General features: G+C 35.8%; 3 protein-coding genes across 4 annotated transcripts; all 3 read right to left on the reverse strand.

Moving 5' to 3' along the window:
- On the reverse strand, positions 2,599-5,944 carry LOC109343266 (glutamate formimidoyltransferase-like). Its single transcript, XM_019581485.1, has 3 exons — positions 5,795-5,944; positions 3,925-4,336; positions 2,599-3,211 (listed from the first exon to the last, which is right to left on the reverse strand). The coding sequence occupies exons 1-3, from the start codon at positions 5,816-5,818 to the stop codon at positions 2,694-2,696; spliced, it is 954 nt and encodes a 317-aa protein (XP_019437030.1). The 5' UTR covers positions 5,819-5,944; the 3' UTR covers positions 2,599-2,693.
- Positions 11,722-12,132, reverse strand: LOC109342298 (early nodulin-75-like). Its single transcript, XM_019580310.1, has one exon. It carries the CDS (start codon positions 12,130-12,132, stop codon positions 11,722-11,724), a length of 411 nt encoding a protein of 136 aa, XP_019435855.1.
- Positions 14,080-18,670, reverse strand: LOC109343267 (formimidoyltransferase-cyclodeaminase). Of its 2 annotated transcripts, XM_019581487.1 has the most exons (4): positions 18,596-18,670; positions 17,661-18,092; positions 15,901-16,552; positions 14,080-14,476 (listed from the first exon to the last, which is right to left on the reverse strand). In XM_019581487.1, the coding sequence occupies exons 2-3, from the start codon at positions 18,058-18,060 to the stop codon at positions 16,041-16,043; spliced, it is 912 nt and encodes a 303-aa protein (XP_019437032.1). In that variant the 5' UTR covers positions 18,061-18,092; positions 18,596-18,670; the 3' UTR covers positions 14,080-14,476; positions 15,901-16,040. The 2 variants fall into 2 exon arrangements, with proteins under 2 accessions (XP_019437032.1, XP_019437031.1); XM_019581486.1 differs by lacking the exon at positions 18,596-18,670 and having other exon boundaries at positions 17,661-18,181.

The following is a 19,594-nucleotide window of genomic DNA, read 5'->3' on the forward strand; positions in this document are numbered from 1 at the left end:
AGTTTGTATTAGGTGTTTAGAGTAATTTCCTATGTGTCAAATATGAGCTTTGTTATTGCTTAAGTTTACTCTATAGTTTTATTGTGAAAAATTGTTGTAACATTGGAAATCTCAAGGTGTCGTATCACCTAAGAGATTGAGTTGTATCTTCATATTGCTTAGAGTTCTTGATAAGGAAATAAGATAAGGAAAGAACAGAGGTTCTTGGCTGGGGCTACGCCGAAAGAAAGGTTTTCTTTGTCGGTAGGAAGGGAGTCAAACCATAGAATAAGGTTCTTTATTTTCTTGTGAATGTCTAAGTGTTGTAATTGGATGATGTGCTTGTAATAACATTGATTCAATTATAGTGAAGAAAATCTCTCAGATCAGCCGGGAGGCCTGGATGTAGTTTGCAAGTGGACACGCAAACGAACCAGGATAAAAATCGTGTTGCAAGATTTTTCTTTCTCTCTCTCTTTATTGCATTTAATCAGTTAACTTGTATAGTAGAATTAATTGTTATATTCTGTATTTGTGCTATACTGTTAATACTCTGATAAAATTGTAAGCTTTGTGTATTCATTTTCTTACTGTTTCTGTTTTAATTGATTAAGACATTTGCGTTAATCGATTATATTCATTCTTTTAATCGATTAAATTGGGGTGATTCAGCATTAAGTGTTGAGTTTCGAAAAGCGGATATTCTAACCGCTACACTTATTCAACCCCCTTCTAGGTGTATTGTAACCACTGATACCTAACAGAGTTTGATCGGGAGTCTTCTATATCTCACTGTCACTCGACCAAATGTCATGTATGCTACAAGTCTTCTATCAAGATTCATGCAAAGCCCAAGTCAAATCCACTTTGGAGTTGGAAAAAGAATTCTTAGATACTTACAAGAAACAAAAGTATTTGGTATATGGTATAAGACCAACACCAACTCAACATTGCACGACTACACAGACAGTGATTAGGCAGGTTCGGTGGATGATATGAAGAGCACATCAGGCTATGCCTTCTCACTTGGATCAGGAGTATTCTCTTGGGCGTCAAAGAAGCAAGCAATCATTGCACAATCAACAACAGAAGCTGAGTACATAGCAGTTGCAGAGACGACTAACCAAGCTATATGGCTTAGACGAATACTCAATGATATGGGTATCTAAAAATCTTGAGAAAAATGTATACTAGATACTTATGAAACCATCTAGAAATTCATAAGTGTTGTAGAAAGCCTATAAATAGGCACTTACCCTTCATTTGTAAAGCATCAAAATAAGAAGCAAATCATTCTAAATTGTGTAACTCCAAAGCTTCTCCACTTCTATTTTCACTACTATAATTTTCATTTCTAAAATAATTTAATATATACAATATATTGCTCCTTTTTTTCTGGATGTTGATTGAAATTTCTTTATATTACTGCTTATGTGTTCAGGAAGCACAGAGCCGGACCAAACGTCATTGATCCTGCGCTTTACTTGTCAAAGAAATCTGATATTGCCTTTAAGGAAGGGCACTTCCTACTGCTTTTGAACTGTTTACTGGTAAGTATATATAATTTATTGCTTCACTTCTACTATAAATCTAGCTGAGCATTGTCCTGAAGGTTCAGTGATGATAGGTTTACAGAATATCTAGTTAGTATGTTAGTTTAGACTGATTCAAGAGCGGGTGTGCTTATGCCAATTTTGCAGAAAATATAACAACATTAAGGATGACCGAGTGCACGAGGCTCCGACCTAGTGGGGTCTACGGATAGTAAATGTATGTAGCCTAAAGTCACAAGGCAAATAACCTTACCATTGCATTATGGCTCACCTTTATAAAATGTAATAACAATCTAATAAAAATATGTATTATATACATTGACCATACAATTTTTAGCTCATTCTGTTACTTTTTTTTTACTTGAGTTTTTCCTTCTCCTTATTTAAACCTATGCATAAAGATTTCATTTTAGCAATAAGCCATGATCTTCACTACATTGCTTGGGACACTCCCAAAATAGCATCCTATCAAATTAAGTAACTATGAAGGACTTAAACAAAATGGTTAAAAGCAATGCACTTTTGCCCAAAAGTTTATATAGGAGGAACTGCTCCGGGACAAGATTGGCAAGGAACTTCTGGAAGGCACACATATATTTTCTCTTGGAGCATGGTATGTTGGTAGTTGGTACCTTAGATGCTAATGCAGGCCCATGTTTGTTGCATGGCAACGATATAGTTACAATAAGATGATTTCCAATGCAGTGTTTGTGATTAACTGACCCATAGTTACCAGGAATGCAGTACAAATATGACAGTCATTCATTCAGATATAGGGTTTATGACTTGTCACTTAACATTATTATTACAAGAGCTTGTCTAAGTTGAACCTAGCACACGGTATGGAGAAAACCCGGTAACTATGGCATGACCCTTCGCATATGTAGGATGATGTCAAGTGTACATAAGTGTGCTTATAGATCACACCTTCATTATTGAAAAGATCAGAATCTTGTGTTCGATATGTCGATATTCTAGGTTCAATGTTAGAAGCAAAAGCACTCGCAGCAGTTTTCGTTTCATTGCTTTTTAGTTATCCTTTTGGTTGCCATTCTGCACAACCATGTAAGCAATTCCAATTATTTTGTTTACTGAATTGCAAAGCCAATTAAAATCTCAGTTTGATTTTGATTGTTTATCAACATTTATATTGTGTTATTATCAGGATCTCCTAGCAGAGATTAGGTTCATGTATTCTTCCACTATCATTTCTGGAGAAAAGTCAGTGAAATATCCTTCTTCTACATCCAGTCCTTCTTTCGCTGCCAACATCTCGACTCGGTTCTGCACCTTGTCTACTCCAATCTGGTTAGGCTCCAACAGCATGCAAGCTATTTCAGTTGAATCCTCACCATGGACAAGCCCTAGTGTTTGCACCGTTGGCAGCCCCCCGCCACGAGCACTGACCTTCCTTGCAATCCTTCTTGCTGCTGATACATCGGTCGACAAGATTGGTATGTTGTAGAGTGTAACCCAAGGGCGTGCACCAATCATTGAGATTCCTTTAGCTCTTGAAACAATCCTAGGACCTTCATCTGGGTTCTGAGGCAGGACATCCGACATATTCCACCCTGCCCATTGGTTGCCCATGAAATTAGGCCGGTAATATCCAAGTTCTCTCCTGATCATGTCAAGTTCTTTCCCTGATGGATGTGCTGCAGCATACAAAAATACTGGCACTGCATTTCACATACAGAAAGAGAAGTATTACAAGTGTATCATTCTATTTAAACATAACAATGTTAGAAGAGAAACACATGAATTTCTATTGCATCACATTACAGTTGAATCTATGACACGACGACCCTTAACTAGTCAATGATTGAACTTCTCTTGCATCCCATGGCACTTCAGTCGATGAAACTATATGATGACTCTTGCTAATAATTGAATTTCTATGGCATCACATTAGACTCAAGTCTATTATACTATATGACCCTGAACTTGTAAACATGATTGATTTTTTTTAAGGGTCTTGTTAAAGGCACCGGTTAAGGAATCAAAGTATAGAAAGTTTATATTATAAATACAACTTTTAAATTCTGAATGCAATGAATGAAGCACTTTTCAGTGCAAACTTCTTATATTTGATTCCTTAACTATTGAAAAATGCTAATTTGCACATTACTTTTACACTCATATTTTTACATATGTAAATGCGACAAATTTAAGGCGTCAATGTGAAGAAAACGCACCAAACTAGTTGTAATTAGATGGTTTGTGTAGACGTGATCAATGTATAAGTACATATATATCATTGTTTATAACCTTAAAATCTCCATATTCAAAGTTCACTTGGAGATTGTGAGTGATATAACAGTTATTATGCAAATTATACTTCGATACTTCACTAATGTATTCCATTTCATGAGTTTTGCCTTTGTACACTTACCATTGAATCGGTTGCCAATGTCTGCAGCCACTGCTTTGGCCAGCCATGCTGCCTCGTCCAGTGACGCACGACCAAGCGGATGGAAAACAATGTCATCCACCGCGCCTAAGCGGGGATGAGCCCCGTCATGCAACTCTAGGTTGATGGCATTGAATGCAGCCTCAGCCATAGCTACCACAGTCTGTTGCAGGGGGCTGTATATGGCATTTCCTGTGCAATCATGCAGAACATATGATACAAGGGTGTACCTTGCCCTGTTGTAAGCTCTATCATGAAACTTGTTCACAATTACAGATTCTGGGTTGAGTCTTGCAGCTCGTTCAACTGCATCAAGAGTAGCAATGTTGCGTGCTTCGGAGATAAAGAACTTGCAGCACAATAAGATGGATTGATCTACACTTTTCTTTTGCTCCTAAATATATAGTAAGAGAGTGAGATTTTGTCACATTGAAGCATTATTATTGAAAGAGAGTACATGTTAAATGTTCTTATTATGGAAAATACTTGTTACACATCACCTTTTAAGTCACATTTTCTAACATAATCTTACATGATAAAATCTATGTGGAGTTAACTATTCAAGATATAATCAAATGGTAGATAAAAGGTAATATAACAGTGTTTACCACATGCCTGATGATATTTTTTTAGAGTAAATACTTACTTTATTTCTTAAAAAATTTAGCATCTACCAATTTGATTCTCAAAAAATAAAAAACCAAATTGATACTCAATGATTGTGAATGTAAGTGAAATAGTTCATGACTCTATGTCATAAAACATATTAAAAATAACTAATTTGACCCACATTTGATAATTTTAGTGAGTATTTTCAATTTTCAATTTTCGAGGATAAAACTGATACACATGAAAATTTTGAGAGAATATCTACTCCATTTTTTAATCATTTGTGCTTATACTAGAAGCCATTTATTGGTAAAGTTGATTTATGTCCCCTACAAGACACACTACACGTGGGACACTGCCAACCACTGCTATTATACATTTATTTTACCATTGAAAAAAATGAGATTGTATATTCATTCTTATCCAAATCTTCCAATAATGCATTGACTTTTTTCTGCATATATTCAAGTAGTTTCTAGAGGATAAGAAATAAAATAAAAGGAATATACATTGTTGATCAAGAATATGACTGAGGAGAAAATTTTGCAGAAGTATCAAAGAAAGGTAATCATTGAGAGTAGAAATTGTTACCTGAAAACTTATTATCATACATGTAAGCATATAATCATTTGATATGTGTCATGTTGTTATGTTCATATTAATATCTCCCTTAACATAACTCGATAAATGTTAAAATAATGATTTAGTAAAAAAATCTCACCAATTTCACACATTCAAAGTCATTTAGACAAAAAAAATAAGAAAAATGATGCAGATGTATCACTTTTTATACCTTATTTACCAAGTAGTGAGTAAATATTATAGTTAAATATGAAATGATATTAGAACACCACTTTTCACCACTAATAATATGATCTTTTCATTAATAAAGACATTAATGATCAATGGTTTGAACTTTAAAGTTGAAACCTTTACCTACTATATATACTTGTAACAGTGCAAAGTTAAAAAATTTCTGCTGTTCCATTTAGGAGTTTCTATAATTACTTTCTTCATTTGAAAGTCTGAAAAAGAAGCTGAGAAATGGAGTAATCACACAAAGAAAGAAACCAAACAAAGGGGTTTGGATGTGGAACAAAAGAGAAACAGTTTTTTTACATGTACTTCATGAGTTAATATAATCCATAAATTTGTGTCACTAGTAACTAGTAACCATATATTTTTATTTGATGTTAAGATCATGAAGAGTTTATAAGAAGAAAAGGAGAGAAATTTTTCTGACCTTGAAAGTGGAATTGAAATCCATGATGATCCTTGACCCAGTTGCAACCTATGTTCACAAGTTAAAGAGACTAGCTTAAAATGAGAAATATTGTTTCACTGGTTGAAGTAATAAATAGGGAACTATGACTCATTTTCATTTCATTTAAGATATTAGGAGAAAAATTTGTGAGACATATATCTAATACCTCATCAATTTATATTTTTTTCTTGTTATCATTTAAGACTATATTTGTAAAAGAGAAAAATATATATATTGTGTTAGTTATGAATTTTATATACTAATATTATATTATTTATCATTTATATTTAATTATTATTAATTATTTAAAAAAATAATATAAATGAATGATAGAATGTTTTGTACCAAACTAATTTGCAAGAAAATGTCTCCACGTGGTGCCAGGTCACTCCATTCGTCCTTTATCATAGAAGGAAACAAGAGGTTGCTTGTCCAAACGCGTGAATCACATTTTGCTATTTTATCACATAACCTATCTTAAATGCCTACTTTAATATCTCACAATATGGAGGTATATAACGGCCACATGAATAATTGAATAATATCAACAAACAGACTTATAGTTTAGGTAGATGAGGATTAAATGTAACAAACAGAGAATAGTTTTAGAGGGTCAAGTATCTCCTTGCACAAAGAGATAATTATCTCTTTAAATTCATTTACTGTTTGATATGTGTTTTAATTCTCTTATTTCTATGGGTTTTCGTTTTAAAATATATTATGAAAAGAATATTAAGACACATGACAAGCAATGAATAGATTTAAGAAGATAAGTTACTTCTTGACGTAAGAATATACGTTATTCTCATGGTTTTATTAACGTATGTAGATGGTAATTCCTTGGGGAATCCGAGTAAATCAGGATTGGAGGTTTATTTGTGATAATAATACTGTTAGGAAGAATTTTCTTAGACAAGAAACACACTGAATAAACAAGGAAATTAATTCTAACAAAGAAAAATGGTAAACTGAATATTCATCATTCATGCCCATTCATTACTCCAGTACAACTTATAAAGCCAAAAGAGAATAACTGAATTGATCTACACCATACATTTGGTAAGATCCTACAAGTAGGTAAATTGATAAAACTGAAATATCTAAGGACAGTTGTCCACTTTAATTCATAATGTAGTCTTTCTGCCAATTGGGTCTTCTCTGGCTACGGTTGGGCCTGAATAAGGGAACCTGGCCCTTATCATTGCCTACCTCTTCAAGAGTAACCTTGTCCTCGAGGTTAGGAGTTTGGGCTGGTGAAGGAAGATGGCCCATCAAGGGTGGAAAAGTTGACCCGTGTTGACCCATAATGCCTAAGCCATCCTCATGCGGAACAGCTGGACTTGGGTGGGAAAAGTGAAGCTTTGGTACTTCACGTGAATTTGGCAGAAGTGGTGCAGAGTGGGGCCCCTTTGTTGTGATGTGTGGACAAGCTTCCAATGGGGTGTCGTGCAGAGAAATTAAAGGCAATTGTTTTTGCACATGGGGTACCGTGTTGACCATAATAGGAGAGAGTGCATCTTCTTTTTTTAATATTATTGTGAATTTGGTCCCAATCTTGGTCCAAGGGGGCGGGTCCAGTTGGGAATAGTACCTGAGTGGGTGCACTGCTCAAGATTTTTTTGGTTGTAACGCCTCTTTGAGAGAACCGCTGGATAGCTTTGGAGTACTTCCAATAAGATCCATTGGTGAGGATGCTTCCTTTACAGCTGGTACATTTTCATTTCCCAAGTCAACAATAATATTACCAAGAGAGAAACGTAAAGGGGCATTTGAGTTCCCTTGTTTACTTTTTCTCATTCGTGTGCTTAGTTTCTCTCCTATCTTGGAAGACTTTTCTCCATCCAACCTGTGATTAGATAGCTCTCCTTCCTTTGTAAAATTATTTCCACTTGTTGTTCCTATTTCTTTTGCCTTATCCCCACTTATTCTCATTTCTAGTTCTGTGAACTCGGGTAAGGGAATAAACGTCAAGGTTGGGTCACCGTGAAACTTCCTCAATAGTGAGACATGAAAGACCGGATGGATGCGAGCTGTCGGCGTAAGGAGAGCTTGTAAGCCACTGTTCCGATGTAGCGGTTCACACGAAAAGGACCAAAATAGCGAGGTCCTAATTTGTGGCAAGGCCGACGAGCAACCGTCACCTGTCTATAAGGTTGCAGTTTGAGGAGGACCCATTCATTGACTTCGAAGGTAATGTCTTTTCTCCCCGCTTGTGTTTGTGCTCTCATTCTCTGTTGAGCTCGCAAGAGATTCTATTTTATGGTAGCTAATAGTGTTGTTCTTGTTTGTAATATATCAGCAACCGGATCAGAGATGTTAGCTCGTGCCAAAAAAGTAGTCACTGTGGGAGGTTGTCGTCCATAAAGAGCCTCAAATGGAGAAAACCCAGTGGATGAATGTTTGGACATGTTGTACCAGTACTCCACTAGTGAGAGGTGTCGAAACCATTTATTCGGTTGAGAACCTGTAAAGCACCGAAGGTATGTTTGGAGACATCGATTAACCACTTCGGTTTGGTCGTCAGATTGAGGGTGGTAGGCCGAACTGAAACACAATGTGGTTCTCAATAGTCGAAAAAATTCCTTCCAAAAGGAACTCAAAAAGATTTTGTCCCTATCCGACACAATGGACCGTGGAACTCCATGAAGTCGCACCACTTCTTGTAGAAAACGATTGGCTAAAACCTCTGCTGTGAATTTAGAAGGAAGTCCAATAAAGTGTGCATATTTGGAGAGCCGATCCACAACCACCCATATAATCGTATGGCCTTGAGATGGGGGTAAGTGAGTTATGAAGTCCATTGAAATATCCTCTCAAACCTTCTCCGGTGTGATGAGAGGTTGCAATAACCCTTGTTGTTTTGATGGCGTGTATTTATTGTATTGACAGGTTATACAATGCTTGATGAAGTGCTTAGTGTCCTTGTATAAGCCAAGCCAGTAGCAAGCTGCTGCAATACGGGCAAGAGTGGGTTTCAGTCCTGAATGGCCAGCAGCGGGTGTTGAATGAAATTATGTGATAAGCGCCATGCGGATTTCTTGGAAGTCAGGTATGAAAATCCTTTGCCCATAAAATAACATCCCATTTGAGAAGTGAAATTTTTGTTGCATGTTGTTGTCTGTCTCGTAGTTTTTGATGAGTTGCAGGTCTGCCTCTGTTTGATAATAACTTTCAAGTTGTTCCAGAAGATTAGGAATGGGGGAGGATAGAGAAATCAACATTGCCTTGTCTTCATCATGTCGCCTAGACAAGGCATCTGCCACTCTATTAGAGGTACCAGTACGATACTTAATTTCAAATTGAAACCCAATTAGTTTAGTGGCCCATTTCTGTTGTTCTGGTGTATGCAACCCTTGTGATGTTAAATGCTTTAGACTTTGTTGATCTGTAAATATTCTGAAATGCCGACTTATTAAATATTGACGCCATTTCTTGACTGCTTTTGTGACAGCGAACATTTCCCTCACGTATGCGGAGGCATGTTGCATGCGTCCAGACATTTTCTTGCTGAAGAAGGAAATGGGATGACCATTCTGAGAAAGGACTGCACCAATGGCCACTGCTGATGCATCAGTTTCAACATCAAAGGTGGAGGAGAAATCCGACAGTTTCAAAACTGGAGTGTTTATCATTGCTTTGTTTAGATCTGTAAAGGCTGAATTGGTCGCTGTATTCCAAGTGTAATTATGTTGTTTAAGTAGATAGGTGAGAGGAGCGGTGAGAGAGGCGTAATTTTTAACAAATTTTCTATAAAATCCGGTGAGCCCCAAGAAACCTCTGAGCGCCGTGAGAGAACGAGGTCGTAGCCAATCCACCATGGCCTGAATTTTATCTGGATCCGGCTGTACCCCTTCAGCTGATATAATATGCCCCAGATAACTAACAGACGCAACTCCAAAATAACACTTTGACAATTTTGCATAAAATTGATTAGCTGCTAATAGGTTCATCACAATTCTTAAATGAAGCAAATGATCATCCAAAGTTGAACTATATATAAGAATATCATCAAAAAACACCAGCACAAACCTACGAAGGTGAGGCCCGAATAAGTCATTCATGGCTACTTGGAACGTTGAGGGTGCATTGGTGAGGCCAAAAGGCATAACCAGGAATTCATAGTGCCCATCGAAAGTGCGAAAAGCCGTCTTGTGGGTATCCTTCGGGTGGACCCGAATTTGGTGATATCCGGAACGTAGGTCAATTTTTGAAAAAACTGTTGCGCCTCCCAACTCGTCTAGTAATTCATCAATAGTAGGTATTGGAAACCGGTCAGGTATAGTAATAGCATTAAGTGTCCGGTAGTCTACACAGAATCTCCAATTTCCATCTTTTTTTCTTACCAATAGTATTGGGGAGGAAAAGGGGCTAGTGCTAGGGATCACAATTCCAGATTTTAACATCTCTTGCAACATGGTAGTCATAGTGTCTTTATGCGAATGTGGGTATATGTAGGGTCTTGTATTGACAGGGGTAGAATTTGGAAGTAAGGGAATGTGGTGATCATGTGGTCTAATTGGGGGTAGGTCTGTTGGGGTTTGAAAAATAGATTGGAATTCGTCAAGGATAGGTTGGATTTGGGGAAGAGGGTTGGTTGTTGGGTTATTGGATTTCAGTGTCTGTATGTTATTTGTGTGCACAATAGATATAGCATGAAAAGATGCAATATTATCTGTTTGTAGTAATCTAGTAAGTTGGTGGAAGGTCGAGTATTGCAAGTTATAGGATGTTTCACCAGTAAGGGTAATCTGTGTTTCCCCCACATTAAATTGCATTTATGGAACTGAGAAATCAGAGTCGATAGGCCCTAGAGTGCGTAGCCATTCAATTCCCAAGACCACGTCAGCTCCTTTGATTGGCAACAAATAGAATGGAATGCGAAATTCCTGGTTTTGGAGCATGATAGGTGTGCTGCCACAAAGGCCACTATAGTAAATGTGAGCCCCATTACCAACCATTACTGGGAATTGTGGGGTTGGTGTGATAATGAGATTGATGTAATGAGCTAGTCGAGGTTGTAAAATATTATGGGAGCTACCAGTATCTACCAAGACTATGACATAGTGGCCATGAACTGAACCAGAGAATTTAAGTGTCTTAGGCGAAATTTGACCTCCTAAAGCCTGGTTAGATATATGAAAGTGGATGAGATCTGCTAAGCCTGGATCTGTGTTGTGAGGCTCTAGTTCTTCGGTAGAAGAAACAAGATTGTGTATTTCAGCTTCATTTAATGGTTCATCATCTAGCAACAAGCGAAACTTCTTAGGTTGACATTTATGTCCTGGATGAAACTTTTCATCACAGTTGTAACAAAGCCCTTGGGCTCGCCTTTCCTGCAATTATGTAGTGGATTGGCGCCGGACAGGGATAGAAAGTGCAACTGGGTTTGTGGGTGGAGTTAAGGAGAAATTTGGGGTTTGTTTAGGAATGCTAGTCTGGCCAGTGTATGGAAAAAAACGGGAAGGACGTGGTGTTGATTTAGTGTTATCTCTCACCTTTGCTTCCACTAATTTAGCTAACCCTAAGGCTTCTAAAATGGATATAGGGTGTAAGATAGCTAATTCTCGCTAGATTTCTGGTAAAAGTCCAGAAATAAAACAATTAAGAATTACTTCTTGAGACAATCCCCATATTCTGTTACACAACGTCTCAAATTGCTTTTGGTAATCTGTCACAGTCCCTGTTTGCTTTAGTTTGAAAAGTTCTGCTTGCTTATTGATATAAGAAGATGATCCAAAGCGAGTTTCCAAAGCCCTTGTAAATGAACTCCAATCAGAAAGCTGGAAATTGTGGGACATCCATTTAAACCAGCTTAGAGCGTCTCCTTGCATGTAGAATAAAATCATGGAGAGGCGTTGTTTTGGTGCCACCATGTAGAGTTGGAAAAATTGTTCTGCCTGAAAAATCTACTCTAATAGGTTAGATCCATCAAAGGGGGTGAGTTGTAATTTTGGTGGTCTAGGATGGGAAGGGTTGTATGGTTGAGAGTGTGTAGGTGGACTGGGAGAGTGAGGGTATTGTTGCGGTGAGGTGTATAGTGGTGGATGTGGGTGTTGAGTATTAGGTGGGTTTATCGGAGGGCTATGGGAATTGTGAGTAATATGAGAGGAAGTGACATTAATGGGGGAACCTTGGAGTGGATCTGGAGGTATAGGGGGCACAAACCTAATATCAGCAAGTCGTTCTGTGATATTATGCAAAATGGTAGTGATTGTTGCGTGCTTAGCATCTTGTAGTTCTTGATTTTCCCTCAATTTTTCAATTAGTAATTGAGAAACAGTATCTTCTGGATCTTTTTGTGTAATCTTTGGAGGCATTGAGAGGCAATGAAAGCACCAAAATGTTAGGAAGAAATTTCTTAGACAAGAAACACACTGAATAAACAAGGAAATTAATTCTAACAAAGAAAAATGTTAAACTGAATATTCATCATTCATGTCCATTCATTACTCCAGTACAGCTTATAAAGCCAAAAGAGAATAACTGAATTGATCTACACCATACATTTGGTAAGATCCTACAAGTAGGTAAATTGATAAAACTGAAATATCTACCAATTGGGTCTTCTCTGGCTACGGTTGGGCCTGAATAAGGGAACCTGGCCCTTATCAAATACTAGGTTGTTAATTGGCTTCTTTGGATCTATGGAAATATCAGATAATCTCCATGCATAGCTGATGGGCTAGTGGGATTGTTTCATAATCTTAAGTTGACTTCACATTAAGGGTTTAACAATATTTGGTGCTATAATAATTCTTTAGACATCATTTCTTTAACTAGAATTGTGCTATTATAATTCTTTAGACATCATTTCTTTATGTGGAGATTACATAGAAACTCTTTCTTCTAATATATTTTTTTGCAATTGATATAATTCCCCATGAACTCAAGTTGTTTGCTAATGCCATGGGTGTTTGCATTTATTAGACCTTAGTTTTTGTTTACTTTCTTACATTAACATACATTTGACAAGGACATGATTTCTAATCTTGCAAAACTTCATTTATACTACTGTGTAGTAATGCTCTCTAGGTCATGGAATTTGCTATGATCCTTGTATAAATTTGTATCTTTCTTCTCTTTTATTTATTTATTAGTTACAATCTGAAAGCACATAGAATACAAAGAATAATCGACTGAAGTGGATCATCTTTAGCTGTGTAAGCATTTTTCTTATTCATCTAATTCCTCATCCATTCATAATAAAATAAAATAAAATTAATTCCTCATCCACAAAGGAGTTGAAGATGACATGTGATGTTATTAAAATTTAAACATATTAATAATGGCCATTACTTTTATACTCGACACTTATTATTTAAAGAAACCATATTACTAAAATAAAATATAAAGAAGAAAATAAGGAAACACATGGATACACTTTGCTTAATTCTTCGGCGTACACATGTGATGACTGTGACTTTAATGCATTCTTTTTAGTATTTAGATTATTGGTACGAGAGACTCGTGGCCAGAAAAATATTGAAAGTATTCCATAACGTACTGAAGAGTCATTAGAAAATGTTTAACCACTGACTGAGGAATAGTTTCTATTGTTTTATTGTTTTTGCAATTTTAAGGGTAAACATGTTGCAACGATAATGTTATTGTATAGTGATCATGATGTCAATAGTTCAAATCCTGTATCTACATATGAAGTAAGGTTGTGTAAATATATCATCTTCATCTTAGTGAGTAAAAAAAAGTTTTGTAAACTGAACCACCTCTTTCTTAGAGGAAACTTTTTTCTTAGTAAGTCATTGAATTTTGCAGTTGTTGATGCCACATTCTGCATCAGCAAAAGATATTAAGTTCTAAAACCTGAGAATAATATTTGTTAAAAGGGGTAGTCATGCATAAAGATTAGTGCCTTATGATGAGTGAAAACTATTGGTTATACCAAAAACACTCAAGCAACCTTGTATGTGTTCCGGTGTTTTGTTGAAATGGAATTTTCAAGAATTAGTATTAAGTATTGTAGTTTAATATGAATATTGAAGTTTGAAATTACAATTTAAAAAAGTCTTCCAACAAATACATGTATACAATCTGAAACCAATCGGTGAACAAAATTGGTAAAGGGGTGACACTTGCACAATATTCTCATCTAGTAAAATCTGAGAGTGATAGATGTAAGCACACTTATCTTCACAAGTGAAGATGCTTCCGGGATTTAATGCACAAATTCAGACTACAAGTGACATTTCTCCAAGGTACACGCACTAAAACTGCTTTATAAGGTGACATTGTCTTGTTCTTTCATATTTTAATGTTCAGCACTCGGTAGCACCTTGGTCAATAGATAGATTAGTAAATATTGGGAGGCTTGTGATGTGAAAAGCTAGAATGAAATCCTTAATGTAAGTTTAATGATGCCATGAAAGTGAAGGTATAAATATAACCATGAGCTTAGTATGAAATAAACTATCCATAACATTTTCTCTTGATTTCAAGGAAATGCCAAACGCACTCTTAAGATGCATTTGATTTAAGGGACAACATAATACAAGCTTTTCTGCATTAGACAAAGTTTTCCACCTAGTTTTTACTAGGAGACAAAAAATGTCACTTTTGTGGTGTCTTTAAGGAGGTTTTTATCCAATACTGAATCCATTTTAAAAATGATACAAAATATAAAACTTTTTGTGTTGTTGTCCTGCACTTAATCAAATGCACTATTGTAATGCCATTCTAGATCTCCAGGATGACCAAAAAGTCTAGGGTTCGTTTTCTAGGAGTGGCACTAATTCGGAGGAGCAGTCATACACCCTGAAAGATATTAGTTCCTGATGTAAACCCTCCTAGGGCAGCCTTTGATCCCAAGGGCAAGAGAAGTTATGATGGTCCTACAACTAGGGTCAAGGCCAAGGCAGGGGTCCTTAAAGTCTCAAATGACACAATTGACCCAGGAAAGGGTATGTGAGAAGGACATTTATGTCCTTAGGTCACTTTCTACTTAGGTTTATTTTATTTGCATTGAATCAAATAAATGAGATTGCATTCTCATATAGTTTTAGGTTTATTTTCATTCAAGTATTTTAGTATTTAATTCATGTAATATGAGTCGGGATTTATTTGTAACATGGTCCATATTCATGATCAAGTAGTTTACCTAGGTTCAAGGTTAAGCTTTTCATGTGGCTAGGGCAAATGGGAATCAAGGCATGATCATTTTTCTCACAAGGCATCCATCAAGATAAGGAAGATGGCGTGTAAGAAACTTGACCATCAAGCTAGGCGTGTGAATCTTCAAATAGATCAAGACTTGGTCAAGACAACAACAACTCAGACAACAAAAATCTCAACCAAATTACATTATTTAGGATTTTATCTACATGATTTAATTAGGAGTTTACATTATTATTTCAGATTTATTTTAGCCTAAGTTTTTCATTATTCAAGCTAATTAGGACTTAGTCTTTTATTTCAGCTCAAGGCATTCAAATTGCCTATTTATGTAATTGAATTATCATTAATGAAGTTAAGTTTAATTTGGATAAAATTTGTGTTTTTTAGCTGAGCAATTTCTCCTAAAACCATAGGTTGGTCGTGGCCATCCCCTTATTCTTATCAAGCATCTTTGCTTGTGGCAGACCTCCATAGCTTATCAAGCAGCCAAGGCGCTTCCCCCTTTCATTCTTTTCCACCTTCACTCATCACAATCTTATCAAATTCACCCAACTCCTTCCCTAACCTTCCAACCGAGATCAACCCCTACCATACACATTCCAACCAAGACCAAATCAACCATAAAATACATACTCCAAACCTTGAATCAACCCTACACACATTACCTCATCCAAACAGCCCCAATACACCTCCCAAATCCTTCAACCCGTGACTACAAAATCCACACTAATTCCACAGCCTAAACCCTACACCTTAAATACTCAACCAAGACTACCATATAACCTAGCCAAATTACATAATCCCAAACCGAGCCTAAATAGCCCTAAAAAGCCCTATTTTCACACCAAACCGAATTCACACATTCATTAACCTAAGTTCAAGCTAAAATGATCCTTAAATCAAAGGCAGCCCCTTGAGGTTGTCATCAGTTCCTTAGCCATACAGTGAGGGGATACTTTAGTAGTACTAAAAAAAATGCACCATTAGAATGAAAATTCACAAATAGCAAAAACCTTCCAAGCACATGAGAGAGCAATCTTCTCTCATGATAATTACTTACCAAAGCTTACATACCATGAACAAGGTTTCTTTGACATCAAATTCTCTCCTCAAACAACTTCAAGTAACTTTGAATTATTTCTTCCTGTGAAAAGTCTGTGAAGTATCCCCTACCCACAGAAATACCTTCTTCCTTCGCAAGTCGCTCAACTTCTTGTTGTACTATTTCTCCATTAACTTTCTTTGGATCCAACAAATTACAGGCTACCTCGATGACATCGTCACCATGTGCAAGTGCCATTGCCTGTACAGAAGGAAGTCCACCACCTCTTCCACTAATCCGTTTCGCAATTCTACGAACAGCGCTAATATCGGAAGATAATAGAGGGACATTGTAGTTATCAACCCAGTTGGTTGCTCCAATGACCACAACACCTTTTGCTGGATTCAGTTGTGCTGGACCATTATCTGGCTTCAGTGGTAAAGAGTACTCTTGACTACCAATCCACTGGTTTTCGCTAGAATTTGGCTTGAAATAACCAAATGTTCTTCTGATTGAATCAAGTGTTCTCCCTTCTTCGTGTGCTGCTCCATATAGGTAAGTAGGAACTACAAGGAATTTAATGATCATAATGTTAAATTCAGAATCATGATAACCTACTAAAGATGGTTCCATAGTCACTTTATTAGTCGATAAAGTAGTAATTATGAAATTAGTCATGCTCAACAAGGAAATACTCGACAATTCAAAACTTGCAAGCTGAGAAGAATTTTCCATCCAGACATAATTTTTAACCAACAATCAAATATACCTCACCTTTAAAAACAAATGCTAATTGTGTAAATGCCACTAATGCGGCATAATTCCACAGAAAGAACAAGAGACATCGACTTAAGCAATATACAAGCATCTATAAGAAAATACTCAACAATGGTAGTGGTTAAAATTGATTGGTACATAAACAGTTGATAACTCGAACTTTATGAATTAATCACATAATGTAAAAAGGCTGATCAATTTTATGTTTAAAGACTCTCCTTTTGAGTGGGTAGAATGAATTTTCACTTTGTTTACAATAAGTTCCAACCCATCCCTGTAATAAATATCATACACTCCCAAGTCTTGCTAGTTTCTACGGACTGTTAGAAAACATGTTAGAGAGGAGAAAAATGATAGAGTCAACAGAGAATGAGAAACTTGAGATTTACTGAATGTGTGAAAGGTGAGTACACAAAGCCAATCATAAGGCTTATATAGAACAGTAGATGTAACTGTAACTAATAACCAACTTCATGACTCAATAAACTAATCTAAGTATCTAACTAACACTAGCAAGCAACAACCCTTTAACCATGTTAATGCTTATTGTTAGAAATAAAGACAATAAGAGAATGTATTTCTGATGTGTATTTTTCTGGTGTATCTTCAAAAGTAAAGGATGGGGTCCTGTTTGCAGGACTACTATACAATCATGTAAGAATGAGCCTAAAAAGGATGGCCCGGTGCACAAGGCTCCCATTTAGTGGGGTCTGGGAGGTAGATATATACAACCTTACCCCTGTAAGTAGAAAGGATGTTTCCAGACATGTAAGAATGAGCTTAATTGAAATAAATCCTTAATTAACCAATCAAATTAGGCCAAACAAAACCACATCTAAATCAAATCAAATCATAAGATATCAATTCATATCTTAAAATTATACCTTAACACTTTACCTTTCAGGCTAGAACCCATGTCTGTAGCTAAACACCGGGCAGTCTCAGCTGCATGATCCAAGGAAGCATCAGCCAGGGGGTGAAAGCATATATGGTCGACAACTCCGAGTCGAGGATGAGTTCCACTGTGAAGCTCAAAATCAATGGTCTCAAAAGCAGCCTTCACCATTGCAAGAACAGCACTAATCAAATGACATGGCTCTGAAGAAGGTAATGCTGGGTTTGGATGCAACTCAGATACAAGGGTGTAACCAACTCTATTGTACACAACATCTTCAAACTTGTTAACTATAGGAGCATTAGGGAAAAGCTTAGAAGCTCTTTCAATTGATTCCAATGCACTCTTGTTCCTGCTTTCTGATATATATAACTTGCAACAACCAAGAATGGACTTCAACATTTTTTTGTTGCTTTGCTTTCAATTATCACAACCTGTGACAGAATGATTATTATGGAATGAGACAACAGAATGAATGAGTCACCACAAAAGATGTGAACACAATCCTTTTCAGAATTCAGACCACAGTTCTACCTTATCTCATATATTATTAGGAGGGAAGATGTATGCACTGATAATGTAAGAGTTTTACACAATATGGGTTCATCATCTAACATTCATTTTTAATTATCGTTGATTTTTGAAAAAAGAAGTAATACAAATGAATGCTGGATGATGGTGAATTGGTAATTCTGAACCATAGTAAGAGCAGAAACTAAAAATTGAAAATTTAGCATTTCCATAACTGAATAATATTATTAACTATAAAATCGGTTTCCTCAATGTGGAGAAAGAAGAGTAAAAAAATCATCTACAATTATTCATAAGCGGATAAATTCAACTTTATCTATCAAAATGCTTTTTATTGATAATTAATATTATCAAAAAGAAAAACAGAAAAGATTACAATGAAAATTCAAAATAATAATAAAAATACCTGTTTCAGTGGGAGGTTTGGTCTGGGTTGAGAATATGGGGAGTTAGGGACGAAAGTTGAACAACAACAAAGAAACAACATAAATCACCTTTAATTTTAGATACTCTATAGAGATCAGTATAATTTTTTAGAAAAGAAAGGGAATGTGATGTTTTTAACAGAGGGTGGTTGAGTACAATTTGATTACGAGAATATCAGTGTAATTTATGAATATTTCTACGATAATTGATATTGATCCAGTGATATAAGATATCTCTAAAAGAATTCAATTTTAAATGATATTTATTAGAAAAGAAAAATATTTATGAGGGGTAGCTTTATTTAGTACTAAAAAAACTTAAGTACTCACAGGCTAAATTAAAAGTGGTTAAAATGTACTTTTATTGGCTCATCAATAATGTAATAAGAAATTGTTATATTAAAAAATGGGAAATTGTTAAAATGTACTTTTATTCACTTATTCTGACTAAGGTTCCATCTCAAAACTAATTGGTAATGAAATGAGTAGCCAAATAGGTATTTAAATCATTTATGAGACAATGAGGTAGGCAATGTGGGATTTACTTTCCAACACTAATTTAATAATATTATACTTAGAGTAAATTACACTCACATCCCGAGTTTTAGTAAAATTACACAAACCACCCCTCACTTTTTTACACCTACACAAAACATCATGTTTTTTATACTTTCATTGCACCGACCACCCCTGCACGAGAAATAAGTGTAATCTTTTAAACAAAAGATGTGATAAACGCAATTAAGTTAACCAAAACATGACATATTGTGGAGACAATTCCAAATAATATATAAGTCAATACCTCATTATTATTTTTGGTTCGTCACGATAAAGTATAAAAGCGATTTAAACAATATTTCTTTAGAACGATTGATGCATTTTGTAACAAAAAATAACGAAAATACATTGATTTGTATATTATTCGGACTTGTCTCAACAATATATCATGGTTTGTTTAACTTAATTGCATTTACCATATT

This window comes from Lupinus angustifolius, chromosome LG03 (genome assembly GCF_001865875.1).
Source record: "Lupinus angustifolius cultivar Tanjil chromosome LG03, LupAngTanjil_v1.0, whole genome shotgun sequence".
Lineage (NCBI taxonomy): Eukaryota > Viridiplantae > Streptophyta > Magnoliopsida > Fabales > Fabaceae > Lupinus > Lupinus angustifolius.

Coding starts and splice junctions, on each gene's coding strand:
- LOC109343266 (XM_019581485.1), bottom strand. CDS start 5,818: ATGGATTTCAATTCCACTTTCAAG. Junction 4,337..5,794: donor ATTTCAATTCCACTTTCAAG/GTCAGAAAAATT, acceptor CTATATATTTAG/GAGCAAAAGAAAAGTGTAGA. Junction 3,212..3,924: donor CATTGGCAACCGATTCAATG/GTAAGTGTACAA, acceptor TGTGAAATGCAG/TGCCAGTATTTTTGTATGCT.
- LOC109343267 (XM_019581487.1), bottom strand. CDS start 18,060: ATGTTGAAGTCCATTCTTGGTTGTTGCAAGTTATATATATCAGAAAGC. Junction 16,553..17,660: donor CATGGGTTCTAGCCTGAAAG/GTAAAGTGTTAA, acceptor AATTCCTTGTAG/TTCCTACTTACCTATATGGA.
- LOC109342298 (XM_019580310.1), bottom strand. CDS start 12,132: ATGCCTCCAAAGATTACACAAAAAGATCCAGAAGATACTGTTTCTCAA.